Source organism: Durotheca rogersii, assembly GCF_024521655.1.
Source record: "Durotheca rogersii strain YMJ 92031201 chromosome Unknown GGS23scaffold_26, whole genome shotgun sequence".
Lineage (NCBI taxonomy): Eukaryota > Fungi > Ascomycota > Sordariomycetes > Xylariales > Xylariaceae > Durotheca > Durotheca rogersii.
Window position 1 is genome coordinate 124,501 of NW_026251257.1, and position 24,676 is coordinate 149,176.

Here is a 24,676-nt window from a genome sequence, read left to right on the forward strand (position 1 = left end):
GACTATAACCAGCAACGCATTGTCTAGTCTCGGGGTCGATATCACGGACCATTGCAGAGCTAACCGTGGGTAACTCCCTGCTCTGTTACATAGGTACCTACCTCACGTATACAGCCCTGGAGTTGTTGTAGTTTTGGTTGGCTTCCAAGTGTGAACCACCGACCTCAGACCTCGAGAGGCCACGTGCTGCGTGTTGACGAGCCAGATTCGGTGACAGAGAGAAGGGGAGGACGGTCTTGCTGAGAGAGGAGCCTGCCTGGCCCAGACCGCGTAGGTGTCGGAGAGTGACTGTTGGAGATGCGCGCAATAGGGAGTACCGCCGAATGTCCCCCGACTCCCGCTTTTACTACCTCAGGTACCTGAGGTGCTTACATCTAAACACCTGGCATTCTATCGAGAGTTGCCTCCCGCCGTAGGGACCGTAGGCAGTACAATCTAGCCCCGACAAGCTCGCAAGGATGTATCAGTAAATAAAAATAATACATTGCACGCCCTCTCAAGCATCCAGATAGGGGTAAACATAGTCGGGGTTGAGCATACCTATCTATTCGCCTATCGACACCTATACCGGCCGTTGAGCTGTCCCTCCACGTCTCTTCCCTCTCTCCGGCGAGTCGGCGGTGGTTGCATCCTTCTAGGGTAGGTATCTTGTTCCGTCAAGCGCAGATAGTGGGAGGAACACAAAGGATGCGTCTGAGTCTTAGACCCGAGACCAGTGTAACTACGCTTCTTTTGACTTCTGTCTCTCTTCTTTTCTTTTCGCTGCTTCCTCTGTTCGGGAAAAAAAAAGGAAACCCCTTCCTCTGATCCATAGAATCAGCCGGGGGATCTATTAACTCTCGTCTCCCGTCGAATACGGCCTTCTTACCCATGCGACGCCCGCCAGGCGTAAGGGATACGGAAGCCAGGTGCGCTGTTTCCGAAGGCTGGTCCGCTTCCCTTACGTGCATGATTATCGCGCCTCGACGCGGCGACGCACGACGTGCCCCCCTCGGCAGTGCCACGTCTCACATGTATTGACAGCCTCTGTGCCACCCGGGAACATAATCTGTGTAAGTCGGGCTTATCACCCATAGGTCGAAAGTGCAGAGAGGGACGGACTTGCAGCAGTGGCTTTCGTATTATTACGGCGCGGCCTGGTTCCAGCGTACGGGCATAGAAGCAAGTTCCTTGTTGCTCTCGTTGCCCAGGTAGGTAGACAGTTGGGTTATCGCCCCCTATCCTCTCTCCCCTTTCCCCAGCCCCTATATACGTACCCATGTATCAACCAGCAGTAGGCTTGCGGCTTTTATCTCGTCGGTATATGTCCGCCGGCATCGCCTTGCCCGCTACGTCGCCATGCTTTCTTGCTAGCTTGCTCGCTCGCCAGGTACACGAACCGTGGGCGCGTGCCATCCGATGGGCGGACATCACTGTCTAGCCTACACGCGCCCTCCTGAGGGTCTACCTAACCTACCTACCATGACGTCTGTTATCCCCGACTCTAACGCAGTGTAGCAATGCTCCCCGATTTCCCTACCTAGACTACTACTGATTATCGATCCGGTCGCTCTCACTTGGTACAAGGTCGTACACATGCCCCGAAAACCGCGGACGTGAGGTGGCATAATGCAATGCAGTACGTGCCTAGGCCCTGCCTGCTAGCGGTCTAATGGCGGCGGTTCCGTTAGGGTGGAAGCATCGAGATGCTTGATTACGGCATAGATAGGTATATATATACGTATGGCTACATGCCTATGCCGGACTGGACCGGACTGGACCGGACTGGACCGGACTGGGCGGACTACTCTAGCCGCAACGCCTCTTGACTCGCGCGACGTGCAACGGGTGCGAAACGAACGCGGACAAATATACGGGCAGTTTACCCACGTGTTAGAGGGGGTATGTCATAGTAAGGTAAGGCATGCCGACCCTCCGTGAGTGATGTGCACGGGCGGGTTAAAGCAGCATGTGGTATCTTCTACCACCAAGAACGCGAATTCCGGTGCGAGGGGTGATGGTACTCCTCCGTATGTCGTGCCACCTCCCGACGACTTACCAGCCCGGGGTGCATGACTTAGCTAAGTTCGGCCATTCCCTTCGACGTTTTCCATGCCTATCTAGATGTTCACCGTGATGAGCCGGAATAGGCGTCAGGGAAGGTCGCCCTTGTAGATGCGTAGGCGTCAACCCTAGAATTTCACAGGCCCCTTTCCTCGAGGCTTGCGAGTTGACTACGACCCCATCCCATGTGGATGGTGATTCTGGCCACTGGGCAGGATCCTTCTAACGAACGAACGGGCCTCATCGAGATCCGCCTAGGCATTCAATTTACTACTCCATATCGAGACAGGCGACAAAGGGCCTCAGCAAGTGTGCGCGTCTCGAGCAAGCATAAAACGGAGTACGCGATAGGGAGCGGACCCGCAAAGTAGAAGGCGCCGTAGACGAATCAGAGGGCGACGAACACTTCAAATGCGGGTGACGCCATACGCCACAGCTTGGAGCGTCAAGAACATGCAAGCTAGGCTTTGTACGCCCGATTATCGAGAGGAAAAGAGCATGTCATGACACTTATTAAGCTCAGTGGGCTTCTACTGAAAACGTGTATGTAACTATCGGCGTACTGGGGGAGAGATTTGAGGGATTCCCCATGCTACACACTAGCTTACAATGCCTGCTCGCTCATGCCCTAAACAGCGCTCACGACTTGATCACGTCCGATCAAGAGCGCTACCGAGACGGGGACCACGTATTCCGAAATCATACTCGTAATTCATTGACCCCTCTGGACACTACCCGTCTATCTATGGTTCCCATTAAAAAATAAAAAATAAAAAAGCAAGTCCATCATAACAATGGGGTAGGGAGGGGGGGTATCCTGACTTATTCTGCCGCGCCGAAAATTGTCTCCATTATTATGCCGGTAATCTGGTACGGATCGGCATTCGAAGCCGGTCGTCGATCCTCAAAGTAGCCGTAGCCCTTAGCGGCACATTCTCGGGGAATACGGATTGAGGCACCCCGGTTCGCGATACCATAACTGAACTGATCGATGGCACCGGTCTCGTGTCGGCCGGTCAAACGCTGCTCGTTGCCCTCACCGTAGACGGCGATGTGCTCCTTGTGTCGGCCCTCGAGCTTCTTAATGGCATCCTCGATGTGCTGCCCTGCGTGTCAGCGCCCTGTACGTAGCGATCGACAAGATGCTAAAAACCAATTTAGTCATACCTTCATACCACCTTCGACGCGCATGTTCGCCGTGGAGAAATTGCTGTGGAGACCGGCACCGTTCCAGTCACCCGGGATGGGCTTCGGCTGGACGGAGATCTTGGCGCCGAACTCCTCGGCAACGCGGTGGAGGAGGAAGCGAGCCATCCAGAGCTGGTCACCCATCTCGATGCCCTCGCAGGGACCGACCTGGAACTCCCACTGGGCAGGCATGACCTCGGCGTTGGTGCCCGATATCTTGATACCGGCGTAGAGGCAGGCCTTGTAGTGGGCGTCGACGATGTCACGGCACATAACTCGGCCAGCGCCGACGCCGCAGTAGTAAGGACCCTGGGGCGCCGGGAAACCGTTCTTGGGCCATCCGTAGGGGCGGTCCTCCATGTCGAAGAGGGTATACTCCTGCTCCAGGCCGAACCACGGCTTCTGCTCGGCATGGGCCTCCATCAGCTTAGCGCATTCGTGGCGGTGGTTGAACTTGTTGGGAGTGCCATCGGCATTCCAGCACTCGGCCAGGACGAGGATGTTGGGGACACCCCGCATGGGGTCGGGGTAGACGGCCACCGGTCGAAGGTAGACATCGCTGTTGTCACCGGGAGCCTGACCGGTAGATGAGCCGTCGAAGTTCCAGACGGGGAGATCCTCGGGCTTGATTTGACCATCCTCGGGGATTTTGGTAATTGTCTACATACACCCCAAAGTCGTTAGCACGAGCTCCTATCCAGAGGCTATCCGAAAGAAAACGCCGAAACGCGTTCCACAGCTGAGAAACACGCTACAGCGACCGAGAGTGGGGACGAGCCAGAAGTCAATGATCCTTGCTGCATCGCCACTGGGCATCGAACAGCGAACGATGATGATGACGCCGGCAGCCCGCACCGCGACTTGCGCTACAGCTAGGCGTAGGCCGGAAAAGCGCGGCAGAGCAGAGGGGCAAATTTGTAATACCCCACTATGACGGTGGAGTCCGAGGCGCAATCTCGGCGATTTGGTGGCTTGCGTGTAAAGTGCGTAGAGCGCCAAGGGGAATGGGGCGAGGTCGGAGGAAGCCGGTTCTATTTTTGATCGTCGGGACCGCTCTAGGCGATCGAGGCAGGGGGGTCTGCGAGTCTAGAAAACCTGCGGGCCCGACTGAGGACCAGCCAGAAATTGTCTATCGTGGGCCACGATCAACAAAATCAGGGTCCTCACATGTCCCGGATCGCCCTGCGACCACCAAGCCGCCGAGAAGGCCCTGACAGGACGGGATCGTGTAACAGGAACGCACGCGATTCGACCGAGATAAGGCAAAGAGCAAAGAGAGGGCAATGCCGGCATATCCAGCAAGTTGCATACGTACCTTGCTCTTGGACCGGACATGGCCATCAGCATCGATCCAGATGTACTCCGCCATGGCGTTTCCCTTCTGGTCGAGCTTCATGTACTTCATGAGCTGCGAGGAAAATAACCAGTCAGCGCCATCGTAGTTCACCCAGCCATCCGCGGCAGGCAGCACGAGCAAGGCAAATCGCAGCGGCAGCAGCCAGCGATGCGCCCAAGCCATGCGATGTTGCGGTGTCGAGGCATGGCGTCCGATCTCATGCTTACATTCTCGGTATACGAGACCAGCTTTCCGTCGGCCTGTGGGAGAGGGTCGAGGCGATTCTGTTAGCAAATCTTCACGTAACACGCGGGCAGTAATTGGCTGGTGAGGGCAAGCCGGTGGGGTTATGGAGCAGGATTGAGGCTCACTCACCATGGTAGCGGTATTGGACGGCGAGGGATCGATCTAAGGGTATTGTTCCTTTGTTGTCTCTACCACTCCCGTTAGGATATGCAAGAGCGTGACCGAGGTATGGCTCGTACGTCTGGAGATGAGAACAGCGAGAGGTGCGGTCTCGGAAGTTGACAGCGGGAGGGAGAAAGAGAAATATGTAGTGGAAGAGGGGAGAGAAGGGACAGAGCCAGAAATAAGACAGATAAAAGGAGATAACAGGGATAGATGGAGGGAGGGGTGGGTGAATTGTCCAGAGAGGATGAATTGGGGGGGGAACGTGGAGGGAATCAGGGAACTAAGAAAAAAGAGGACGCGCGGGGAGGGGAACTGAGGCTTTTTATGTGGAAAGGGCAGGAATGCCCTGACCGAAAGATACCTTTTCATATTCCTACTTCTATTTCTTTTTTTCTTTTTTTTTTAAGCAGGAGTTATTCAAGTTGTAACTACCCGCTAGTCAAGGTTGTCAAGAGATAAGAACAGAAGGGCGTCCGCGGTCTGCTCCTTGCAGGCAAGTTAGCTTGTGGCGTTGGAAGTTACCGCGTTGCTGCTCCGTCCTTGGGGGGGAGGTTACCGTGTAGTACAAGGGATAGGGCAGGCGTGCGTGTACGTATATACGTACCGATACGGGACGGTAGGTTTACCGAGCTGGCCAGTTCGCATGTATACGGATGTATCGTATACGGGCCGCGTGGTCCAGCCGTGGCCCGGATTTCAGGTATCGCAACTACACCGTCACCACGCCCCATCCCGCACACCGTATCTTATGCGCTGAACTGCCCGGGATGCTAAAAGCCTTCAGCACCTCCCCACCGCGGTTGCGATCTCCAGGCGAGTACCAACCCCGGGCGTCGACGGGAAATATGCGGAATTGCCACATCGCCTCAAATAAACATATGCACGCTGCCGCCTCTACGGTGGGAAACGTGAAGAAGAACAGAAAACGAAGGAAACGCCTTATCTGCGTCTGGCGCACCAGAGCGTTCCGCAGGCATCTCATGACTCCCTACTTGAGGGTTAGGTATGTTGCAGGTTGCGTGTGCGATGGTGTTGCATGTACCCTACCTCCTCCTGCGTCTCTGCGCGACGGGCGCCGCTAAGAAGTTTGGGGCTCGGTCCCCACCCGCCCACCGCCCTCGTCCAGGCCTGCACCCCTTCCGTTGGCTAATCCGTGATCAGTCGCCTCTTTAGCCACCTCTAGTCTCCCGGTCACAGTGGGGTGAGTCGCGGAGTCGGGCGGGGGGGAAGGGTGGGAAAGGAAGGGCAAGGATATGTAGGTAGATACCTATCTGGAACTTGCACGCCACTCATACTCAGCTACCCATCTATCCCCCCAATCTAGCTGTCCTATCTGCATAGCACGTCCAGGCGGCCTCTAGCCTGGGGTGCGGACGTCGATAGAGGTAGGTTAGGTGCTCGTTCTAAGAAGGGAAGAGACCGGGTAGAATGGGGGCATATTGGGGGGAGGAATCTACTGACAGGCAGGTGTAAACCCTACAGGCTGTCCCTAGGTGACAGGTAACCTAGAGCAGACACCTAATATACACCCGCTTATGGATGCCGGCAGGAGGTACCTGTCCAAGTACCGCTAAGGTTGGCTATTCGTGCCCAAGGTAAAGCACGGTAACCCAACCTGCCTACCTAGACCTGTGAGCCAAGGAAGTTTGGAAGGGAACCCCAGAGGCAATTGAGGCATCTCGGTGGAAATGTTACCTACCTAGGTGCCTCTATCATGCTACCATAGGTACCTACGTCCTCCTAGGCAGGCAATATTCTAGGCACGTATATGTACCTGTATGTGCATGGAAGCGCGTTGGGTAACACTCGTTCACCCCTCTAACCTGATAACCGCCCAATGATGTGGTTCGACGCTTCGACACCATGCTTTGGATGAGACTAACCGGCGGTTTCTATGCCAAACTCTACCCTGAATGTCTACGCCGCTTTATATGCCTCGGAAACCCGGTCTCTTCTGGTCTCTCCTCCTCCTCTCCTCTCATTTTCTCTCTCTTCCTGCTGCGCTAGAAGCAACTCAGCCGTCGCCATCACCGGGGCAGGCTGACAGGTGCGTAACGGGTAGATGGATGGATGGATGGACGGATGGACGGATGGATGGACAGGTGGGTGGATGTACATATGTAGGTATTACAGGCCTGCAGAATGCAATGCGGCCCTCGATTAGCCCTGCCGCGCCTACAACACCGGATCCGGTTTCGTGGAACACCGTGTCGCTCGCCTAACCTCGCTCGCCGGCTCGAGTTACAGCTACCAAATTCGATACCTCCGGCGACCCGTATAAGTACTAGATGTGTGCATATGTGAGTGCCACGCACAGGTTTCGATTACCTATTTTTTATACATCGCTACCACGAAAACGCGGCGGCGGACAAAAGAAGAAAGGAAAAGGGCGGAGGGGGAGGCAGGAAATGGCCCTACGGCTCCATCATCCGCGACCTCTGCTCATTCGAAGACGGCCGCAGAGGAATGGATGTCGGCAACGTTGATCCTGATGCCAGAGAGTCCGCTCGCCACCGCTACTACCTACCTACCTCCTGAGGTAACCTACCGCGACAGTTCTACTAGGTACGTTACTAGCAGTATGCAATGGAGGGCCGGGGCCCTTCTGTGTGCACACACACGCAAATACGTGCATTGTCTGTTACCCAGAAACCAAGGAGAGTGGAAGGAGAAAAAAAAAAAGATGGATGGCACAGTCGATCGCGGCGGGACCCTGACTGACCGACTGGGCTTGCCCGGTAGGGATGGGATTGTGAGACAATGCTAGAGGGACGATCCAGAGTCCCCGAATTGGTCCCCTAACGACCGTCTCTGGGCGCATTGTTGTCGATTTGCAATGCTTGCTCGGTTGCCCCTCGGCAACTCTGAGCCCTTTCCGATTCCCCCCAAGCGAGTTACCTATGCTTGCCCTTGTGTGTCTTTTCACGAGCTTCCTTCTTTTTTTTGTTTGTCTGGTCTACTACTTACCTACCTTTTACTGCTACGCGCTCTGTTGTGCCCTGCGAGTCGGGTGCTTCTCGTCAGACACTCAGTACAAGCGAGGAGACTTCGGGCTCTTGCGTCGCGAACGGAAAACCGAACGGGCTGACTCGTGATCGTGGCCTAGGAGGTACCTTACAGGTTTTCCTGGTCCGGGGGAGACCGAGAATTGCCGCCCTCCCGTATCTTGGTACCTAGGTACCCAGGTACCTCCTCCTAGGTTCTTGACATCCATACCCGGTTGTATGTAGGTACATAGGTACCCAAGGCGTGGCTGACGTTAGCAGGTTATTCCATCTAATACGGAGTGATTGTGGATGCGACGGAAATTGTGTAAGTGAGGCCGATGTGGGGTAGAGCCAGAAGGAGGGCCCGCGATTCGGCCTTGAGTCATATTAGCCTCGCCGGCCAGCCGACAAGAACGAGACAAGCCGCTACCGTTTTACCTATAAGTTGTCCATGTCCAAAGGCGAAAAACCTTTAAGGTACCTAGTCCGTCAGTTGGACACTCCGCTATGATGGGTAGCATGGGGCAACATCTGCCTACATGTGAATGAAACGGAAGAAAAGGAGCGGAGCCGCTCATTGACGGATCTACAGGTAGGTAGGTGGGTATATCAGGTACATACCTAGGTACCTAGGTATTATGAGGCGCCCAGGTTACTCTCCGTCGTGAGCTTATCACGATCAACAAACTCCCACTTCTCTGCGCACTTACCAGACTTCTACCTCTTTTTTTTCAACGATTGAGACTACACCAGGACAGTGATGACGGGATTTTCCCGTAGTGGGATCGCCCTCCATGTTATGCTTGGCATTGCCAATTGCAACATTCTCGATCCCACCCCTATTCAGGCACGTGCATAAGTAGGTACCCAAGTATTACCACATGGACAACGGCGGGATGGAGGGAGGGATGAAGAAGCAGATCTGCAAAGATATCCATCCCCCAACGGCAACCCCGCCCCCTTGCCGTGGCATATACGTACAATAGAGAGGGTTGGTTACGTAGCGTCGGATCAGCTGAACGGAGGGATTGGAAACCATCGACGTACGCGGCAAGCTCTACGATAGAACTCCTCCAGCTTACATGTACCTATGAATTCCGCCGCCCCCAGGATCCACCACCGGCATAGATACCTAGCTGCCAAACTCGGACCCGGCTATCTTTAGGTAATACAGCTGGGGTCTGGAGATGGTAAGCAGGCGACGAGGCCGTCAGGTCTGTGGGGTGGGTGCGACGCCATGACCACCCGGGCATCCTTTGTTATCGTCGCACCGCGATTGGCCGGCCGACCATTTCATTGCCCAATTCCATCAACTACGCAGTACGTAAATTCTTCCAAATGCCTCGCGGCCTCGACCGCGAAGAGGCAGCGCCGCTTCGAAACGCGGGCCCTTCCATTGGGCAGACGGCCTACCTCCGGCCGCCGGCAGCTCGACGAGATGGGAATACCGCCTCTTGCATCGCCATCGCCATCCTCCTCCTCCTCCTCCTCCAGGTTCCCAGTGCTACGTTAACTGCTATTCTACCCCGTACTGCCGCCTGTTTTCGGCTTCGCTATTGTTAATCCCTGACTGGTCGTTCGATGAGGAGGGGGTTTTTTTTAACCCTTCTTTTTCACCTCGTCCATCGCTCGTCTCTTGAGTATCACCCCATAACGGAGTGTGGGCTATTCCCTCTCTGCCTCGCGTTTTTATGTAATGGCATTATTTCCGTTATTTCCTCTTCTCCAGCCCTCTCCCTTACGTGGTGGAGTCTGACTAGCCACTTTCTCCTTTTCTCTGAGCCCAGCCTCCCGCGGCGTCGGCTGAGACTTGGGTGCTTTTTCGCGGAAATAATGGCTAGTAGCTGCTGGAGGCTGTACGGAGGCGGTAGGGTTATACGGGTTATTTTATTAGACATCAGGCAAGCCTGCGTTAGTCCTTGCTATTGCTGGCCCCTCTGCCTAGTATCAGTATACACCAGAAACTTCCCCTGAGCAACATTAGTCAGCATGCGATCGTGCCCCTTTTCTTCATCCATAGCTATCTCCTTCGACCTGCTCGGGGCCGCTTCAGCTAAGAGGCGCACCTTTTATCTCTCTGGTGGTCGAGTCTGACGCCCCGTCAGGAGAGCGTTTTCTTCCTAGGACGTACAAGTGCCCGGTAAAAGCCGGTGGATATATTTCAACGCATGGTAAACCGCCCTTATCTATGTCTCTTTGTATAGGTAGGTTTCCTAACGGACGCTTTCTGCTATGGTTCTTGCTTCTTGATAGACACTATACCTACCTACGGATAGAGTGCGGAGCATACGAAGCTGCCACCGCCGCATGGGTATTTTGATTCGGGACGTCGTCACCGTTGGGGCTAAACGTGCTCACGCAACCCCAGGAGAGCGACCATCGTTCTCTAGCGTAGTGCCTACTCCGTATCGACGTCTAGGACAAAGGCATGCTTACGGCCCTGCCAAGCTCGATTGCGGGATGGAAACTGTGCAAATTACGCTGTTGCCCGGTATCAAGTCAAGACGGAGCATCGGTGCTCCCCTCCGGGAGAGACATAAAATGTCCATGACGTGATACCCAGGACGGAATGGCTTTGCCGTCGACGAGATCCATCGGAAGGCGTCGTAAAATGAGGACTGGCCAGCCGGTGTTGGGCGAGAGGGGATAAGGGAGGTTCGCGGAGAAGAAAACCGAGTACCCGTTTGATGTGTATCGGAGGGAGAAGAGAAGTTGTGGGTGAAGGAGAGGCTAGCGATAGATGGATTTACAAAGGCGAGGGCGTGTGTGCCTAGCATCGCTCTCACGCACCTGCTACAACCTCGACACCGGTCCCTGCCGCAAGAGTAAGAGGCAGGCACGTCCCTATATGGAGGTTCAGATCGAATTCGGGCAGGTCCGTAGCCAAGGAAGGCTCAGGGCAAGAGGATCTACCTGAGGTACTTATCAGGTTAGAGTCTACGACACCTCTCGTCTCCCTCTCTATCCTCACGCTCCTCACCATCTACCTACCTCTAGTATCTGTAGACGGCACCATCTACAAACTACCTAGACGCATCCCACAGCAGCTCTTATGCCCGTCCTGCATCTATTCCCAACATACTTGCACCATCTACGACGCGTTCGTGTCGCAGCCTCTACCGCGGCTATGAATTGGACGGAAGGCAACCTGTCGCGCCATTCCAGGGGCCGCCAGCGAAACGTCTCGCTCATGAAGCAAAAACAGCATTTCGCAAAGGCCCGAAACAGTCTTCTCGGAAACGGCAGGAAGCAGAGCCCGATATCCATATCCTTCCACGGTGCGCAAAACCCACGATCCCCGGCACGCCGAGGAGAACATCGCAAGGAATCGCCCCGATCACCGTCGAGCCCGATGCTGGCAGAGAGGCGGAAGTCGACCGAGAGTTCCCAGGCCGATGTGGACAACGAGACCTTCATCCGCGAAAAAAAGAGACGCCTGCTTGAAAAGTCAGACTGGGCCGGACTGAACTTGCAGCAACCGATCGACATCAGCTTTCCCAAGCAACTCCAGACATCCGCCAGCTCGAGATGGGGTAGGATAGGTTTCTCACGGACGCAGGCTACGCAGAAACGCCGCGAACCTGTTGAGGTACATCGAGCAGAAGCCAGTCGAGAAAGTCACGGCCATCCCCTGAGAATTCGGATAGGCAGCCACGAGATCCAACCAAATACGAGCACATCGCCTCGTGCCAGCACCAGGAGATACAGTCTAGAGCCACGCCCTATAGCGGACTTAGCACGGAAAAAGTCGAGCCCGATATCGAGTCCTATTCCTAGCCAAGCTCGTCAGCTCTATGTGGCGGCAGGGACTAGCCAAACCTTGAGGGAGCGAAAGGGCAGCTTTCGAGGAGGAGCAAGGCACCCTGGCAGTGCTCGCTTCGAGGCTTCCACCAAGCCACCGAGGCCAGAGGAGCCAGCCCGTACCGTCTACTCCTCCTCTACCATTCACGAACCCACCCCTCGCCGAGCTAATCATTTTACGGTATTACACTGGTCTCCTAGGAGATCGGACGGCCAGGAGGGGAGCCTTCAAGTAGAAATCGACCACCCCGTGCCATCAGTTTCCTCGTCGCAGGCAGCAGACCAGCAACTGTGGAGATCCTGGCTTCCGAGCTCTTCTGACAACCCTCAAAACGACTCTCCAACTAAATCGTCGATTACTGGCCCTGTGGTGAGTTCAAGCCCTAACACGTTGCCACCCCATTTTCAGAGGCTGTTACCAGCCTACGCAGTACCTAGCGAGCCAGAGACGAGAACTGGTCACGTGTGTTCCGTTTGGGGCACAAAGACTAGCGGCCAGGAGGATTCTCAGGTTGAAATCGGTGATAGCGACCGTCAGTCGGCTGAGAAGCGTAGTCCGAGCCATCGGCCCCAAGCCCAGGACACCCATGACGATAGGGCCTGGATGAAATTTGTCTTCGATGACAATAGCGATGAGATACAAGCGAAAGCGTTCGCAGAGGCCGCACATCAGGCCGCTAAAGAGCTACACCCATCTGAGGCGCCGGCGAGCATGCTTGACGCAACCGAAACCGTTGCGACGTGTGGGACGGACAGATGTAATGAAGGGGAGGAAGATGAAAGAGAAGTAACACCAGGAGAAGATTTGATCGAGAGCAGGAAGACAGGATACGAAACGGTGAGTTCCGATTTAACCAGTACTATGGCCACGGCAGGGTCAACAGTTGTAACTGAGCCGGAGCCGCGATTTCGCTTCACACTTCCGAGGACTTTCGTCGGGAAGTTGGCATTTGCCGATTCTAACGCCGTTACGCGAACCCCAACCCTACTATCGTCAAACGGAGTCAGAAAAGGTAAAGGATGGCGAAGGAGGAGAGCGAAGGACGGGAGAGCTGATATTCGGCTGCTCCCAGATTATGAGGATGACCCGATCGAGGAATCTGGCGATGATCAATAGGGTAAACCGGTTAGACGAGCCTCTAGATGCATAATGGTGGCCCGAATTCTCAACATGTTAGCAGGGACAATGAAGATGACGATGTCCATCACAGAGTCACAATCATGCCCCAGTAGAAGGCGAGCAAAAAGTCAGACGATTTATATACCTGCCTAGTTAGTTATGACACCGGCGCAACCCGACCGGGATTTGCATTTCGGGGGAGTTGGTCACAGTACCCCTTTTATCTTTGGTGCGACTTACCTATAGATAGGTAGATCCCGTGGCCTCTTCTCAAACCCGCAAACCTCTCCTCATCACCGTTTCACCACGCCAGCGCTATTAAACGCTCACTTACCTCCCAATTCCTCGTTTTTCGCCTCCTTGGAGATTTAGCCGTCAGCTGGTGCTACTGTCTGCGCCAAGAATCATGGCTCCGTCGTCGCACATTGATTTGTTTGCGCCCTGTGAACGGGATATCATCCTCGAGGTGCGAAGTAGCAGGATGGTGACGATGCCGGGGCTGAAAATCGAGAGCGGAATCGACAAGAAACCCCGTTCCGGCCGCATCCCTGTATCTTTCATCGGCCTCGACGCTGACGAGCATGATTTGGTTTTTCACGGCGGGAGGGATAAGGCCATTCACGGGTGTGAGCTGATCGACCCCTCGGCTGCATGCGTGCCATCGACTCATCCCCGAAACGCTCGTAGATTTCGTTACTAACAGGTCTTCCAGACTGCTGCTCTCACTATTACGCCTGGCAGACGGAGTTTCCGGAAGCGGCGGCGCGCTTCCAGCGTGGCGGCTTTGGCGAGAACTTCGTGACGGAGTATAGTGCGTTTTTACTACGTCTTACTACGTTCTTGTGATAAGGAAAATGCAGGCACCCACACCCACTACCCCCCCTGCTTAGATATCGGGGCTTGAATGGCTGTTTCTGCACCACAGATAGCTAACCATCACCTCTTGTCCGAATCTACTCCGCCTTTTGCTTGGCCACTAATCGTGGGATAGTGAACGAGCGCAACATATGCATAGGCGACGTCGTCTCAGTGGGGAGCGACGGCGTGCTACTTCAGGTCAGTCTGCCACGGCAGCCATGCTTCAAATTAAACCACCGCTTCCAGCTCAAGAACTTCGCGCCCAACACGTACCGCGCTAGTCGCACGGGTTGGTACTACCGTGTGCTGCGCGAGGGTACGGTGCAAGCCGGCGACGAGATCCGGCTGGTTGAGCGCCGCTGGCCGAAGTGGACCATAGAGCGTGTGCAGGAGTACCTGCACCGCAACCCCGATGACGCCGCCGCTAACGAGGAGCTCGCCGCCATCGCCGACATGGGCGATGAGAGCCGGAAGACGTTCGAGAAGCGCGTCGAGAAGTTGAAGGTCCGCCAGAGGCGCGCCACGAAGGGAAAGGGAGAGGGGGAGGACCTGGAGAGGTGGCGGGACTTCCGGATTGTCGAGAAGAAAACGGAGACGCCGCGCGTTGCATCTTTCATTCTCGAGGCGGTGAGTCCGGGTGTTGATCTGCCCGAGGCTGGTGCTAGGGTCGGGGCCGGAGAGCCGCTGCTCGGGTCGTACGCGCGCCTGCGGCTGCCAAACGGGCTCGTCCGGTCGTACTCGATTATATCAGGCACGTGTGACCGGTTCGAGCTGGGCGTCGCGCTGGCGGAGCCGACCCGCGGGGGCTCGGCATACCTGCACGGGGAGGCGCGGGTAGGCGACGTACTGGCAGTGGGGCGGATCGCGTCGGACCTGCAACCAGCCGGTGCAGCAAGCTCGCATGTCTTTGTGGCGGGCGGGATAGGCATCACGGCGTTCCTGGCGCTGCTCAAGCTGTACCGCAACGTCCACTGGGACACGACGCTACACCTCGCGGTGCGGTCCGTGGCGGAGGGGGAGGTGCCGTTCCGGGAGCTACTCGAGGAGCTGTCACGCGGCAGTGGCGTCAGCGGCAGCGGCGACGGCGGTAATGGAGTCAAGCTGCACCTATATGACGGGTCACGGGGTGAGCGTGTCGACATCCCGCGCATCTTCGCGGAGATGCCATGGAACGCGCACGTATACGTGTGCGGGCCGGACCACATGATGGCGGAGGCGATGCGAGAGGCGAAAAGGCACGGGCTCGGCCCGGACGAAGTGCACTTCGAGGCGTTCTCGGCGCAGACGGGCGGTGACCCGTTCGAGGTCGAGGTGTACCACTCGGGCTCAAAAGCGAACCGGTCGAGTAGCGGAAGCGAGAAGTGCAGCAGCGGCGCAGAGAGCGGGAGCGAAGGGGGAGCAGGCCCAGTCCTGCTGAAAGTTGGCGCCGACGAGACGCTCTTGGAGGTGCTGCGGCGACGGTTTGGAGAGGTAGCGGCGCCGAGCAGCTGCGAGGCGGGCAACTGTGGGACATGCCAGGTGACGTTGCGGCAGGGTCGCGTGGAACACCGCGGGACCGCGCTCGCGGACGAGGAGCAGCGTGGAGCGCTGCTGAGCTGCGTCAGTAGGGGGGTCGGGCGGATCACAGTCGAAATCTGAATCTGTATATAGACAAAGTCGTCAATAAACAGGATATTGAAGGCTAGCATAGTAGAAAGTCTAGAACACATATACTCTAAAAGGCGTTTTGCATAGCGTCCGCAACCTAGGTCGTACTTCTGAGGGACGACAGTCCTAGGGGCTACCAGGGGAGTCCATCTTAACGTGGTGGTACCCCTTCTAATGTACATGCGTAACTCTCAACCGGGCGTCTTCGTTCCAAGACCATAAATACCCGTCATTTACCACGTCTAGAAGTGTTCGAACCGGTTCCATTATCTAGGCTCGTAGGAGGTGGGCTCTGCTTAGGCCCGCACCAGAAGAAGATAACGACGGCGCCAGTGGCCGCCCAGATGGAGATGCTCCACGTCATGGTCCCCCATCCGGCAGCGTCGACGACGTAGCCGGCCCACAGGGGGCCGATGACGCCCCCGAGAGCGAAGGCCATCGTGAACAAGCCGTAGCCGAGGCCGTAGACGCCCTTTTCGCCGAAGAACCCAGGGTGGATGGCGATCTTATCCTCGATGGCGTAGCTGATCTCGGCCATGAGCGGGGTGTTGGAAAAGGCAAGGGCGACGCCGAGCGGGGCGAGCAGGAAGCCGAGGAGGATCTTGTGCTCGATGCGATTCTCTGTCACGAAGCGCAGGCATACGAGCAGCGGGATCGCGAGGCAAAAGCCGAACAGTGCCGGCCACCTAGCGCCATACCGGTCCGAGACCCAGCCGACGAGGGGCGACACGAAACCCGGCAGAAAAAGCGACAGGAAGAGGATGCCAGCCGCCGTGGAGTCCCATTGGAACATCCGCCGAACGAACAAGGCCAGCACAGCGTCGAATCCCATCCTACCGGCGGTCAGCCAGTCAGCTCAGTCTACGGAAAGAGAGGGTAAAGCTAGATGTTCTGAGGGTAGTGCTCACATGATACCGGCCTGCGCGAAAAGACCGTATAAAGCGGCCAGGAGCCGTGGCGATTTTAGGAAAAACATGAGGAGGCGACGCATGTCAGGTTGCTCGACCACAACCTGCGGTTCCGCCGGTTCCTGAACTATCACGCTCGGCGCCTCGATACGCTCCTTTGTCTTGCTTTCCTGCGGCGGCGCGCTCGCCGCAGCGGATTTCTCATCGCCGTCCTTCGGTTCCGAGGCAGGCGAAGGAGTAATGGTAACCGCCGCCGCCGCCGATGCTTCAACGTCGAACGACTCACCCGCCGCCAAGAGATCGGAACTGCGATTGTCATCGAGCCACTGCCGCGCGACCTTCTTCTCGATCATGAAGAGCCGCAGCAAGATGTCGAGGAAGATGACGCCGAAGGCGACGTAGTAGACGGCGTAGTAGCCGGCGGCAGCGTAGACCGCGCCTCCGATGACAGGCGCGATGAGCAGGCCGACGCTCGTCCCGATGCCGACGTAGCCCATGGCGATGCCGGTAGCGCTCGCCATGGTGTCGATGAGGAGCGCGCAGCCGACGGTCCACACGACGGCGGCGCTCAGCCCCTGCAGGATGCGGCCGACGATGAGGAGGGCGATGGAGTTGCCGAGGCACAGCAGCAAGGTCGACGCGGCGAGGGCGATGAGGCCGAGGAGCAGGGGCCACCGCCGCGACGAGGTGTGGTCGGCGTAGACGCCGGCGAGCGGGCTGCCGACGAACAGGGCCACGCTATAGCAGGCTAGTAGGATAGAGGTCCACGACTGCACCTCCTCTTCCGGGATGCCGACCTGCACGGTGAGCGAGAAGGGTATGACGGGGATGATGAGCGCGTAGAAGAAGATGTCGGTGAATATGGCCATGACCACTTTTTTTTTTTTCAATGCCCGCATCCGATTAGTAAACGCACCTATCGACTACCTCGAACACACAGCTGAGGTGAAGGGGGTTCGGGGGGCACTCTTCGGAACCCTTCGCGCAGGGACGCCGAGACACGGGCGTGCCCAGCGAAGCGAACGACGGCTTGTACGCACCAGTGAACACGATCAGAGTCGTCGAGGACCGGACGGCGAGGAAGTAAGGCGGTTTCGACTTAGACCCGTCCTTGTCCCCCGAGAGGAACCGCCGCGTGGAATCCAAGACGCCACCCATCTTGATCTTGATCTTGGTCTTGGTCTTGGTCTTGATGCTTCTCCCCTTTTCGGTTAGCTCGCCGTAATGTGAGTAAAGCAGGACACGAGATTTGTTAGTGTCCCCGCCGCCGAGTCGCCAATCCAAGATGTCGCGTCCTTGTAATTATCCTTCGGATAGGACAAGAATAGCACGCGATGGAAGATTTCTTTAGTATCAGAGAGGAAGACGGAAATTCGAACGTGAGAGACTTCCTGGGGGCGCAGTTCTAGCTCGATACAGGCTCGGAGACAGCTACTCGAGCTGCCACCAACACAACTGTTGTTGTTTTTGTTGTCGTGGTTGCAAGTAGACATCTCCGATCGGACCGTTGGACCCTTGGCCAAGATGGATGCCGCTCTCGATGCCGTGTTTCAAGAGGGGGCCCGCGGGTCCCGACCGGGGTGGCGTACCGGTGCCAATCCTGTGGCACACGGCACATGAAGGGATTTCACCCGAGAGGTCGATTACCAAATTCCGCACACCTGCATTTCCACGCGCGCACACAGGCCCACGCACACACAAAACTATATACCTATATCTACAGGTATCGACATGAGAGCCGGATCTGGGTCTATCCCAACGCTGCACAGCAGACGGAAAAAACAAGGAAATGCGGGAAGAGGTTCGAGCTGGAATACTAGGGGGAAAGCGACGGGTATTATGTAAGGCCAATCATATTGTCGCGTTTACCGGATATAGACTGTTCCGCTTGCCTAACCGAATTAGGTAAAAAGAGTGCAAGTGGGTCCAATGCAAGGTTCGTACTGGATGTACCCATGTACTACGTGTAGTTCTGAGTACCTATCTGGTTATGTAATCTGGTCCTGGCTTGTTTTTTTCTCCTTTTTACGAAACAACACCACAAGGCTGAATGTCTAATCCTTTCCCTCCTTGTCCGTGAAGCAAATCCTACAACTACCAGCTCCGTGACCCCGAGGGTCAGCCGCCCGAAGCCGCATCGCTACCCCTCGGACCTTGGCCGGTTCGCACGCGATTGTCTCACCGAAGTCGCGACAATAACGCCGTCATTCGTGTCAACATGTTCGAAACTTCCAAGACGTCCGCCGAGTTTTCTACTCTTCCCATCTCGATACCGCCTTGCGCCTCATTTCCGGTCGACGTGGTGCACTACCTCTACCTACGCAGAAATTCCCCGAAAATACCCACCCCCAATGACGGCCGCAGTTTGTTCATAGTCAACGTCCCCGCCGATAGCACTGAGCCCCATTTTCGCGCCCTGTTTGCCAGCCTGGTCGGGGCAGGCCGATTCGAGAGTATCGCCTTCGAACAGGGCAAGAAGTCATCGGCATCGCACGAGCCAGCTGAAGCCGTACGGTTGGCGGCATACGGCAAGAGAAAGTGGGCGGATGAGGAGCTCCGGAACTCGATAGACGAGGCGGCCGCCGAGTTGCCAAGCACGTGGACCCGGCAGCTGTATCGGAGCGGTAGCTCTGCCATCGCTCTGCTAGCTGACGAGAAGAGCGTTGACCTTGTTCTCAAGGCTGTGAAGAAGGTTAGGAAGCCGAAAGATTACCCGGTGTGGGGGGAAGGCGTCAATGATAAAGCTCCGCCTCTGGGCTCTCAATGGCTTCAGGCCCACGTCAAGCTCTCCTTCCCGAGCCACGACGCGATCCAAGCCTCGATGGACGCCTACTTTACCGAATTCAACCGGAAGGAGAAGGAAGCATCTCGGCTGGCTAAGAAGCTGCGCAACGAGCCAGACGAAGACGGCTTCGTGACCGTCACTCGGGGCGGCCGGAACGCGCCGGCCAGGAGAGACGAAGCCGAGGAGGCCAAGCAGCGGATGCTGGGCAAGCAACAGAAGAAGAAGGACGAGACACATGATTTCTACCGCTTCCAGATGCGCGAAAAGAGAAAGGCCGAGCAGGCTGAAATCCTAAAGAGGTTTGAGGAGGACAAGAGAAAGGTCGAAGCCATGAAGGCGAAGCGAGGAAAATTCAGGCCCGAGACTTGAAGGATAGCCACACTTGAGGTCGGTCGAACGAGGCAGAGCCAAGCAGGAGAGTCCAAGTCCGACTCGGAGCCATCTTGGGTATATATATATTCTCTCCGGACAGAGGGACGGAGACTCCGAGTGGTCTTGCCTTGTCAAAACGATGGTCTGGTAAGTTACGGCCCGAAACTTATTAGGTGAGTACCTGAGTATTTGTTCCCCCCTCGTCCTTCTCTTCCACATGATGACACGCACGGGGCCAGCGAACTGCTTTCAAGCCTGGGCTTTCAGGCACTAGACAGCATATGCCGATAAAAACCGTGTTACTATATCTTCTCAAACTTGTCTGACAACGACTCCTCTGTACCACAATCGTCTTTTGTGCATTGTAGGTCGGGACGGCACCAAGCTAATGAAATTCGTAGGCAGCTAAACCCCTTGAAACAACGAACGAGGCTCGTCTTTCTGCCTCGAGCACGACAGACGTGATGCCAACCACCCCCTTCCCGTGGCCTCTAGAGGAGGCGTCTCTAGGTTGCTACTCGGCCTTTCTCTAATCAACCTTGAGCTAGGGATCCGTCTCTGACATACTCTATATTGGCCCGTTGTCTTCCGGCCCATCGTGAGAGACCAGCTATATGTAGCTAACAGGCGACAGCACTCACACGTAAACAAAACACGTTTACGTACAGAATAGACCCCCAAGAGTTGCATGACTATTTGATTACCTACTCTTCCACAAACCACGTCATGTAGCACGACAGAATTGGGAGTGAGCCGCTGAAGAATCCTAAATCCTACAGCACCGCTCGTCTCACCCTACTAACCCCCTTTGACTGGCGATTGGGATCGCCCCCTGGGTTTCGGGTTGAGAAACCGACCGAGCCTGGCAAAAAGGCGCTGGAACTTTTTCGCGCTTGGAAGGTATAACTACCACCCTAGGTATGACGGCGTTACGATGAGGCCCCAATGGCCTCCAATCCCGCTGATGGGGTGTGATTTGCTCTCGCGAGATAACTCGCTGCCTAGTCCTACGTTAATTAAACACTCAATTTACCGAACGAGGCCGCAGGGAATACAGGCCTGTCAATCGGATTCCAACTCACCCCTAGGATGGCCGAAGTATCCAGACCCGCCAGCCATAAGACATGCTTAAATATAGAGTCTTCCACAGCCACCGCCCCTCAGCGTACCGCATGCCGGCCGATCTGACCAGCCAGGTTAGGCAGTACGAATTCTATCTTTGTTACGTGTATAGATAATTGTACGAGCCTACAAAATCTCAATGTCTCCCGCCGTTCTCAACTGCATCTCCCCTAATCTTCACGTATGTTCACCATGGTCACCTCCCTAATAAGACAACGCTAGTGGTGTCTATCGGCTGGCCTATCATATCGATAAATCGTTACGAGTCCTTTCGAAGCTCGATTCCGTGGACAAACGAAGAGGCTGTGAGTACGGTTATAATTCTAGTTGCGGCGTGCCGACTGTGGTGATGGACAATCTCAACGTGGTCGGCCACAAGGACGGCTCCTCGGGTGGCTGGAAGCTGGCGGCCAAGGTCAACTGCATCATCCTTGTTGTTATGTCGATAGTTCTTATCAGCTGCTTGATCGTGGCGACTTCGCACAATGGCGGCAGTACTCAGAAGGTGCTGTTCTTCTACGACGGCGACTGCGACGAGGGTAACGTGTCGAAGGTCAATACGGCGCTGCATCTGCTCATCAACATCGTTTCGACTCTAATGGTGAGTTTCTGTCTATACCCTCATGCTCTGATATTCGGCCTTCTCGTTCGAAAGAAGAAGAACCTCCCTTCTATCGGCGACGGGTATCCACCTTTACGTGCACTAGTTTACGGACGGGTACTAACATTTCTACCCCTAAGTGAGTTGCGCTCTCCTATTCAACTATTACCCGGCTTTTTAATAGAGCAAAGAAGATATACCCTTGACGTCGATGTCTATCCATCTCACGGTCTCCCCCCCCCAAAATACACTATAAGTAGTCTCACCGTTATATTCTAAACCCGTAGTATGAACGCTGGAATACTCACTATCGAAACGGGGACTGACTACTCTTCAACCCTCTCCTACCGAAAGGCCACTAAACATGATAGGCTGAGCTGACTTATCTTGTGCAGACTAGCATCGAGCAACTTCTTCATGCAGGTGTTGAACTCGCCAACCAGGGAGGAAATTGATAGGGCCCATCTCCGACAGTCCTGGTTGGGGATCGGCGTGCCTTCGGTTACCAACGCGTTCCTGGTTTCTAAATTTAAAACCTGGTGCTGGGTACTCCTGCTCTCGACCACAATTCCGATCCATCTCGTGTTCAATTCGGCGATCTTCGAGACCGACCGTCAGTCATCCCCATGCACGCCGTCTCGCTTTCCTTTCTTCTAGGAGGTCGAGAGCTTGTTGGAATTTCCAAAGCCGCACCTCCTTGGTCACCTCCCCCCCAACTTCCTAAATGGCATATCTAGCTCCATGGGAAGTGGACGGCAAACTAACGTTCCCATACCAAGGCCGCGAATCCGACTTTCACCTCACTATCGCCACGGAGCAGTTTGTAAAAGGAGGTCCCTTCTATCCCCCCGGGGCAAGCTTGTTTCCGGCCGGGTTCTATTACCCCTACTTTGGCTTACCAGCTGAGCTTACCTATTATGTTGACCCTGACTCCGAAGCTGTAAAAAACATCTCGGCCACGGCGTTAAACGCTGGCCAGTGGAAAAGGCTCGAAATACGAGAATGTATGCAAGAGTATGTCTATTGCCGCGGACTAAAGCATCATCGTAGTTTGGTCTTAGTCATCGACAAACCTGACGGCTGGTTACGAGACGACATGTGGCATCTCCAAGACAACGAAAGCGACTTCTGGACACGTTACGTCCCCCCTGACCGGCGCAATCACCTTTTCTTCGACACACAATGTACGATGGTCGCCGCTTATCACCCAGGCTTGACGCGGTGTGACAACCGTTGCTCCTGGGCCTTGAACGGATATTCTAACGTCGGTCCAACAGACGGAACTATGCCGAATATCATTCCGGACTGGCAATATCCTTTCTTCGATTCCTTCAACGTTGAGCTGGCTAACGGGACCTCCTTGACAGGCAGACTCACATCAGGTCTACAACCGGGCACATTTGACCTGTCCGTGAAGTACTGCCTCGCAGAACCACTCGAACGCATTTGCCACGTCGCGCTGTCGCCAATTTTACTGCTCAGCGTCACCCTGTGCGTCATCCTCAAAACCTGCGTAGCCATTCTGGCCATGATCGTCCTAAGCCGCAACAATCAGGCGCCTCTAGTTACCCTAGGTGACGCCCTCGAGTCCTTCATCGAACGGCCCGACTCTGCCACTGCCGGGATGTGCACCGCTCACCAGGCCGACATACGGTGGGCGAAGAAGGGCGTAAAAGTTACTCTATCGGGGCCTAAGCGGTGGCGATCGCTTCGTAACAAGTGGCGAGCATCAGTTGTCCCAATATCCGTATGGGTGACAAGCTATGCCCTTTTTACTATCGCCATCGCCGTATGTGTGTTTTTGCTTTGCATGGGCCTCTCGAGCGATCCTTTGTGAGAACTCCCCCTCCTCTAGGAGTGATATGTAGACGGAAAGTCCTGCTGTCGTGACCTAACCTGTATCGTGGTAGTTACGGCACGTTCTTCGCGAGTGAGAATAACCCATTCATCAAATATAACTTCTCCCTCGTAGAGGGCGTCTTGACCGCCAACAGCCCACAACTCTTACTCTCCGTTTGCTATCTCGCCTATAACAATATGTTCACCCGCCTCCAGATGGCTCGAGAATGGTCGCTCTTCAGCGAGGGCTATCACTCGCTGAGAGTGACAGACCCGAAGGTGTGTATCTGCATAAGGACTAGTGTGTGCTTTCGGAAAGATGTCGACTAACTACGCGTAAGAACAGGGCGGTCAATATTGCACATATCGGCTTCAACTGCCGTATAAATATAGCGTACCTCTGATACTAGTCAGCATATTTCTCCATTGGCTGCTCTCCAATACTCTATATCTGTTCATATCTACTGGAGGTGAGCACCTCTATCTTTTATATTATAAACACAGACGCACATGCGCATGTCGTTTGAACTAACACGCGACGCCCGCCGTTCGTCAGGCTATTTCGGCGCGGGCGAATTCCTTTCCGGGGCCCAACCCGACCCCAGCCTTCCGCCGGATACAGCCGTTGCCTTAGGCTACTCGAAATGGTCCCTCACGGTCGTGCTGGTGGTCTCGTGCGTCCTGGTTTTGATTCCCATTGTCTTGAGTATGAAGCCACTGTCTCCGGATATCGTCATCGTCGGGAGCAACTCGCTCGCGTTGTCCGCCGCGTGTCACGTGTCGAGGCTTTCATATGCTGCCAGCGCCGTGACCGGGACACATGATAGCCCGCTGCTAGCTAAACACGCTAATTCACCCACGTCGTCGAGGTTCGACCTCCTGCCGACTGTTCGTTCGCCCGAGTACGACGCGGACAGGAATGTCGGAGGCGACAACATCGACCTGCGGGACTTAACGACGACTGAATTTGGTAATGGGGAGAGATCGTCTCTCTCGTTGAGGCGGTTGTTACCCGACGGCAGTCAGACAGAAAGAGACGGGGAAGGAGACGGAGACGGAGACGAAGCAGACGAGCCGCGGCCACAGTGGCAGCGGGAAAACACCAGCGACAACAGTCCGTTTAGCAGTTTGGCCCAGAGCAAGATCCGCTGGGGCGTCGTGCAGATGCCACCGGAATGGCACGCGTGGTACGGCGACGAAAACCGGGCTATCGGGCACCTTGGGTTCGGCGTCGAGGAGGACGACGTACCGCCCCCCGTGGATGGGCGGTTGTACGCGTAATGCGTGATGCGTGTGATGCAGCCAACCTATCATACGGCGCGTAATGCGCTCGAAGATCAAAACTATGCCGCAGCCTCGAAGAGTTCGTAACCTCACCTCCCATACCGACAGCTGCTCGCCCTCGGGTTTCGTGCGGCATGGGGACTAGACATCTCCCAGCCATTACTCCTGCGCCCCCTCTCAGAATACCTATTGCATCGGCAGGTTGCGGGCCCTCGGACAGGAGGCCATTACAAGTATCTTGAGACATGTCTGTTTACGTTGCACGGCATTCGAGACATTCCCACACCGTCCGAAAGCAAGGAGGCGTGCTAGGCTCAGGTTTATTGAATCACTGTCGTTTGGTCCTGCCCGAGGCCGAGAAGAACACGATCCGC

The 24,676-nt window shown here is 55.6% G+C and overlaps 6 protein-coding genes across 6 annotated transcripts; 4 read left to right on the forward strand and 2 right to left on the reverse strand.

The window, feature by feature from the left end:
- Window positions 1-2,525: 2,525 nt before the first annotated feature.
- On the reverse strand, window positions 2,526-5,204 carry GGS23DRAFT_582212 (glutamine synthetase). The gene is made up of 6 exons (XM_051517223.1): window positions 5,053-5,204; window positions 4,943-5,001; window positions 4,795-4,827; window positions 4,547-4,639; window positions 3,211-3,891; window positions 2,526-3,144 (listed from the first exon to the last, which is right to left on the reverse strand). The coding sequence occupies exons 2-6, from the start codon at window positions 4,943-4,945 to the stop codon at window positions 2,866-2,868; spliced, it is 1,089 nt and encodes a 362-aa protein (XP_051368758.1). The 5' UTR covers window positions 4,946-5,001; window positions 5,053-5,204; the 3' UTR covers window positions 2,526-2,865.
- Window positions 5,205-11,092: 5,888 nt separating this feature from the next.
- On the forward strand, window positions 11,093-12,883 carry GGS23DRAFT_607056 (uncharacterized protein; the record flags this gene model as incomplete). The annotated part of the gene is made up of 1 exon (XM_051519988.1): window positions 11,093-12,883. One exon carries the CDS (start codon window positions 11,093-11,095, stop codon window positions 12,881-12,883), a length of 1,791 nt encoding a protein of 596 aa, XP_051368759.1.
- GGS23DRAFT_246678 (PK beta-barrel-protein domain-containing protein-like protein) lies at window positions 12,878-15,501 on the forward strand. Its single transcript, XM_051512221.1, has 4 exons — window positions 12,878-12,892; window positions 12,948-13,512; window positions 13,599-13,697; window positions 13,878-15,501. The coding sequence occupies exons 2-4, from the start codon at window positions 13,293-13,295 to the stop codon at window positions 15,380-15,382; spliced, it is 1,824 nt and encodes a 607-aa protein (XP_051368760.1). The 5' UTR covers window positions 12,878-12,892; window positions 12,948-13,292; the 3' UTR covers window positions 15,383-15,501.
- GGS23DRAFT_246620 (MFS general substrate transporter) lies at window positions 15,502-17,593 on the reverse strand. The gene is made up of 3 exons (XM_051512220.1): window positions 17,340-17,593; window positions 16,300-17,173; window positions 15,502-16,224 (listed from the first exon to the last, which is right to left on the reverse strand). The coding sequence occupies exons 1-3, from the start codon at window positions 17,455-17,457 to the stop codon at window positions 15,621-15,623; spliced, it is 1,596 nt and encodes a 531-aa protein (XP_051368761.1). The 5' UTR covers window positions 17,458-17,593; the 3' UTR covers window positions 15,502-15,620.
- A 741-nt stretch (window positions 17,594-18,334) lies between these two features.
- Window positions 18,335-19,657, forward strand: GGS23DRAFT_246691 (ribosomal RNA-processing protein 7-domain-containing protein). The gene has a single exon (XM_051512222.1). The coding sequence runs from the start codon at window positions 18,518-18,520 to the stop codon at window positions 19,451-19,453; it is 936 nt and encodes a 311-aa protein (XP_051368762.1). The 5' UTR covers window positions 18,335-18,517; the 3' UTR covers window positions 19,454-19,657.
- Window positions 19,658-20,927: 1,270 nt separating this feature from the next.
- On the forward strand, window positions 20,928-24,299 carry GGS23DRAFT_607060 (uncharacterized protein; the record flags this gene model as incomplete). The annotated part of the gene is made up of 7 exons (XM_051519989.1): window positions 20,928-21,183; window positions 21,580-21,792; window positions 21,959-22,363; window positions 22,547-23,012; window positions 23,090-23,297; window positions 23,365-23,488; window positions 23,575-24,299. 7 exons carry the CDS (start codon window positions 20,928-20,930, stop codon window positions 24,297-24,299), a joined length of 2,397 nt encoding a protein of 798 aa, XP_051368763.1.
- Window positions 24,300-24,676: the final 377 nt, after the last annotated feature.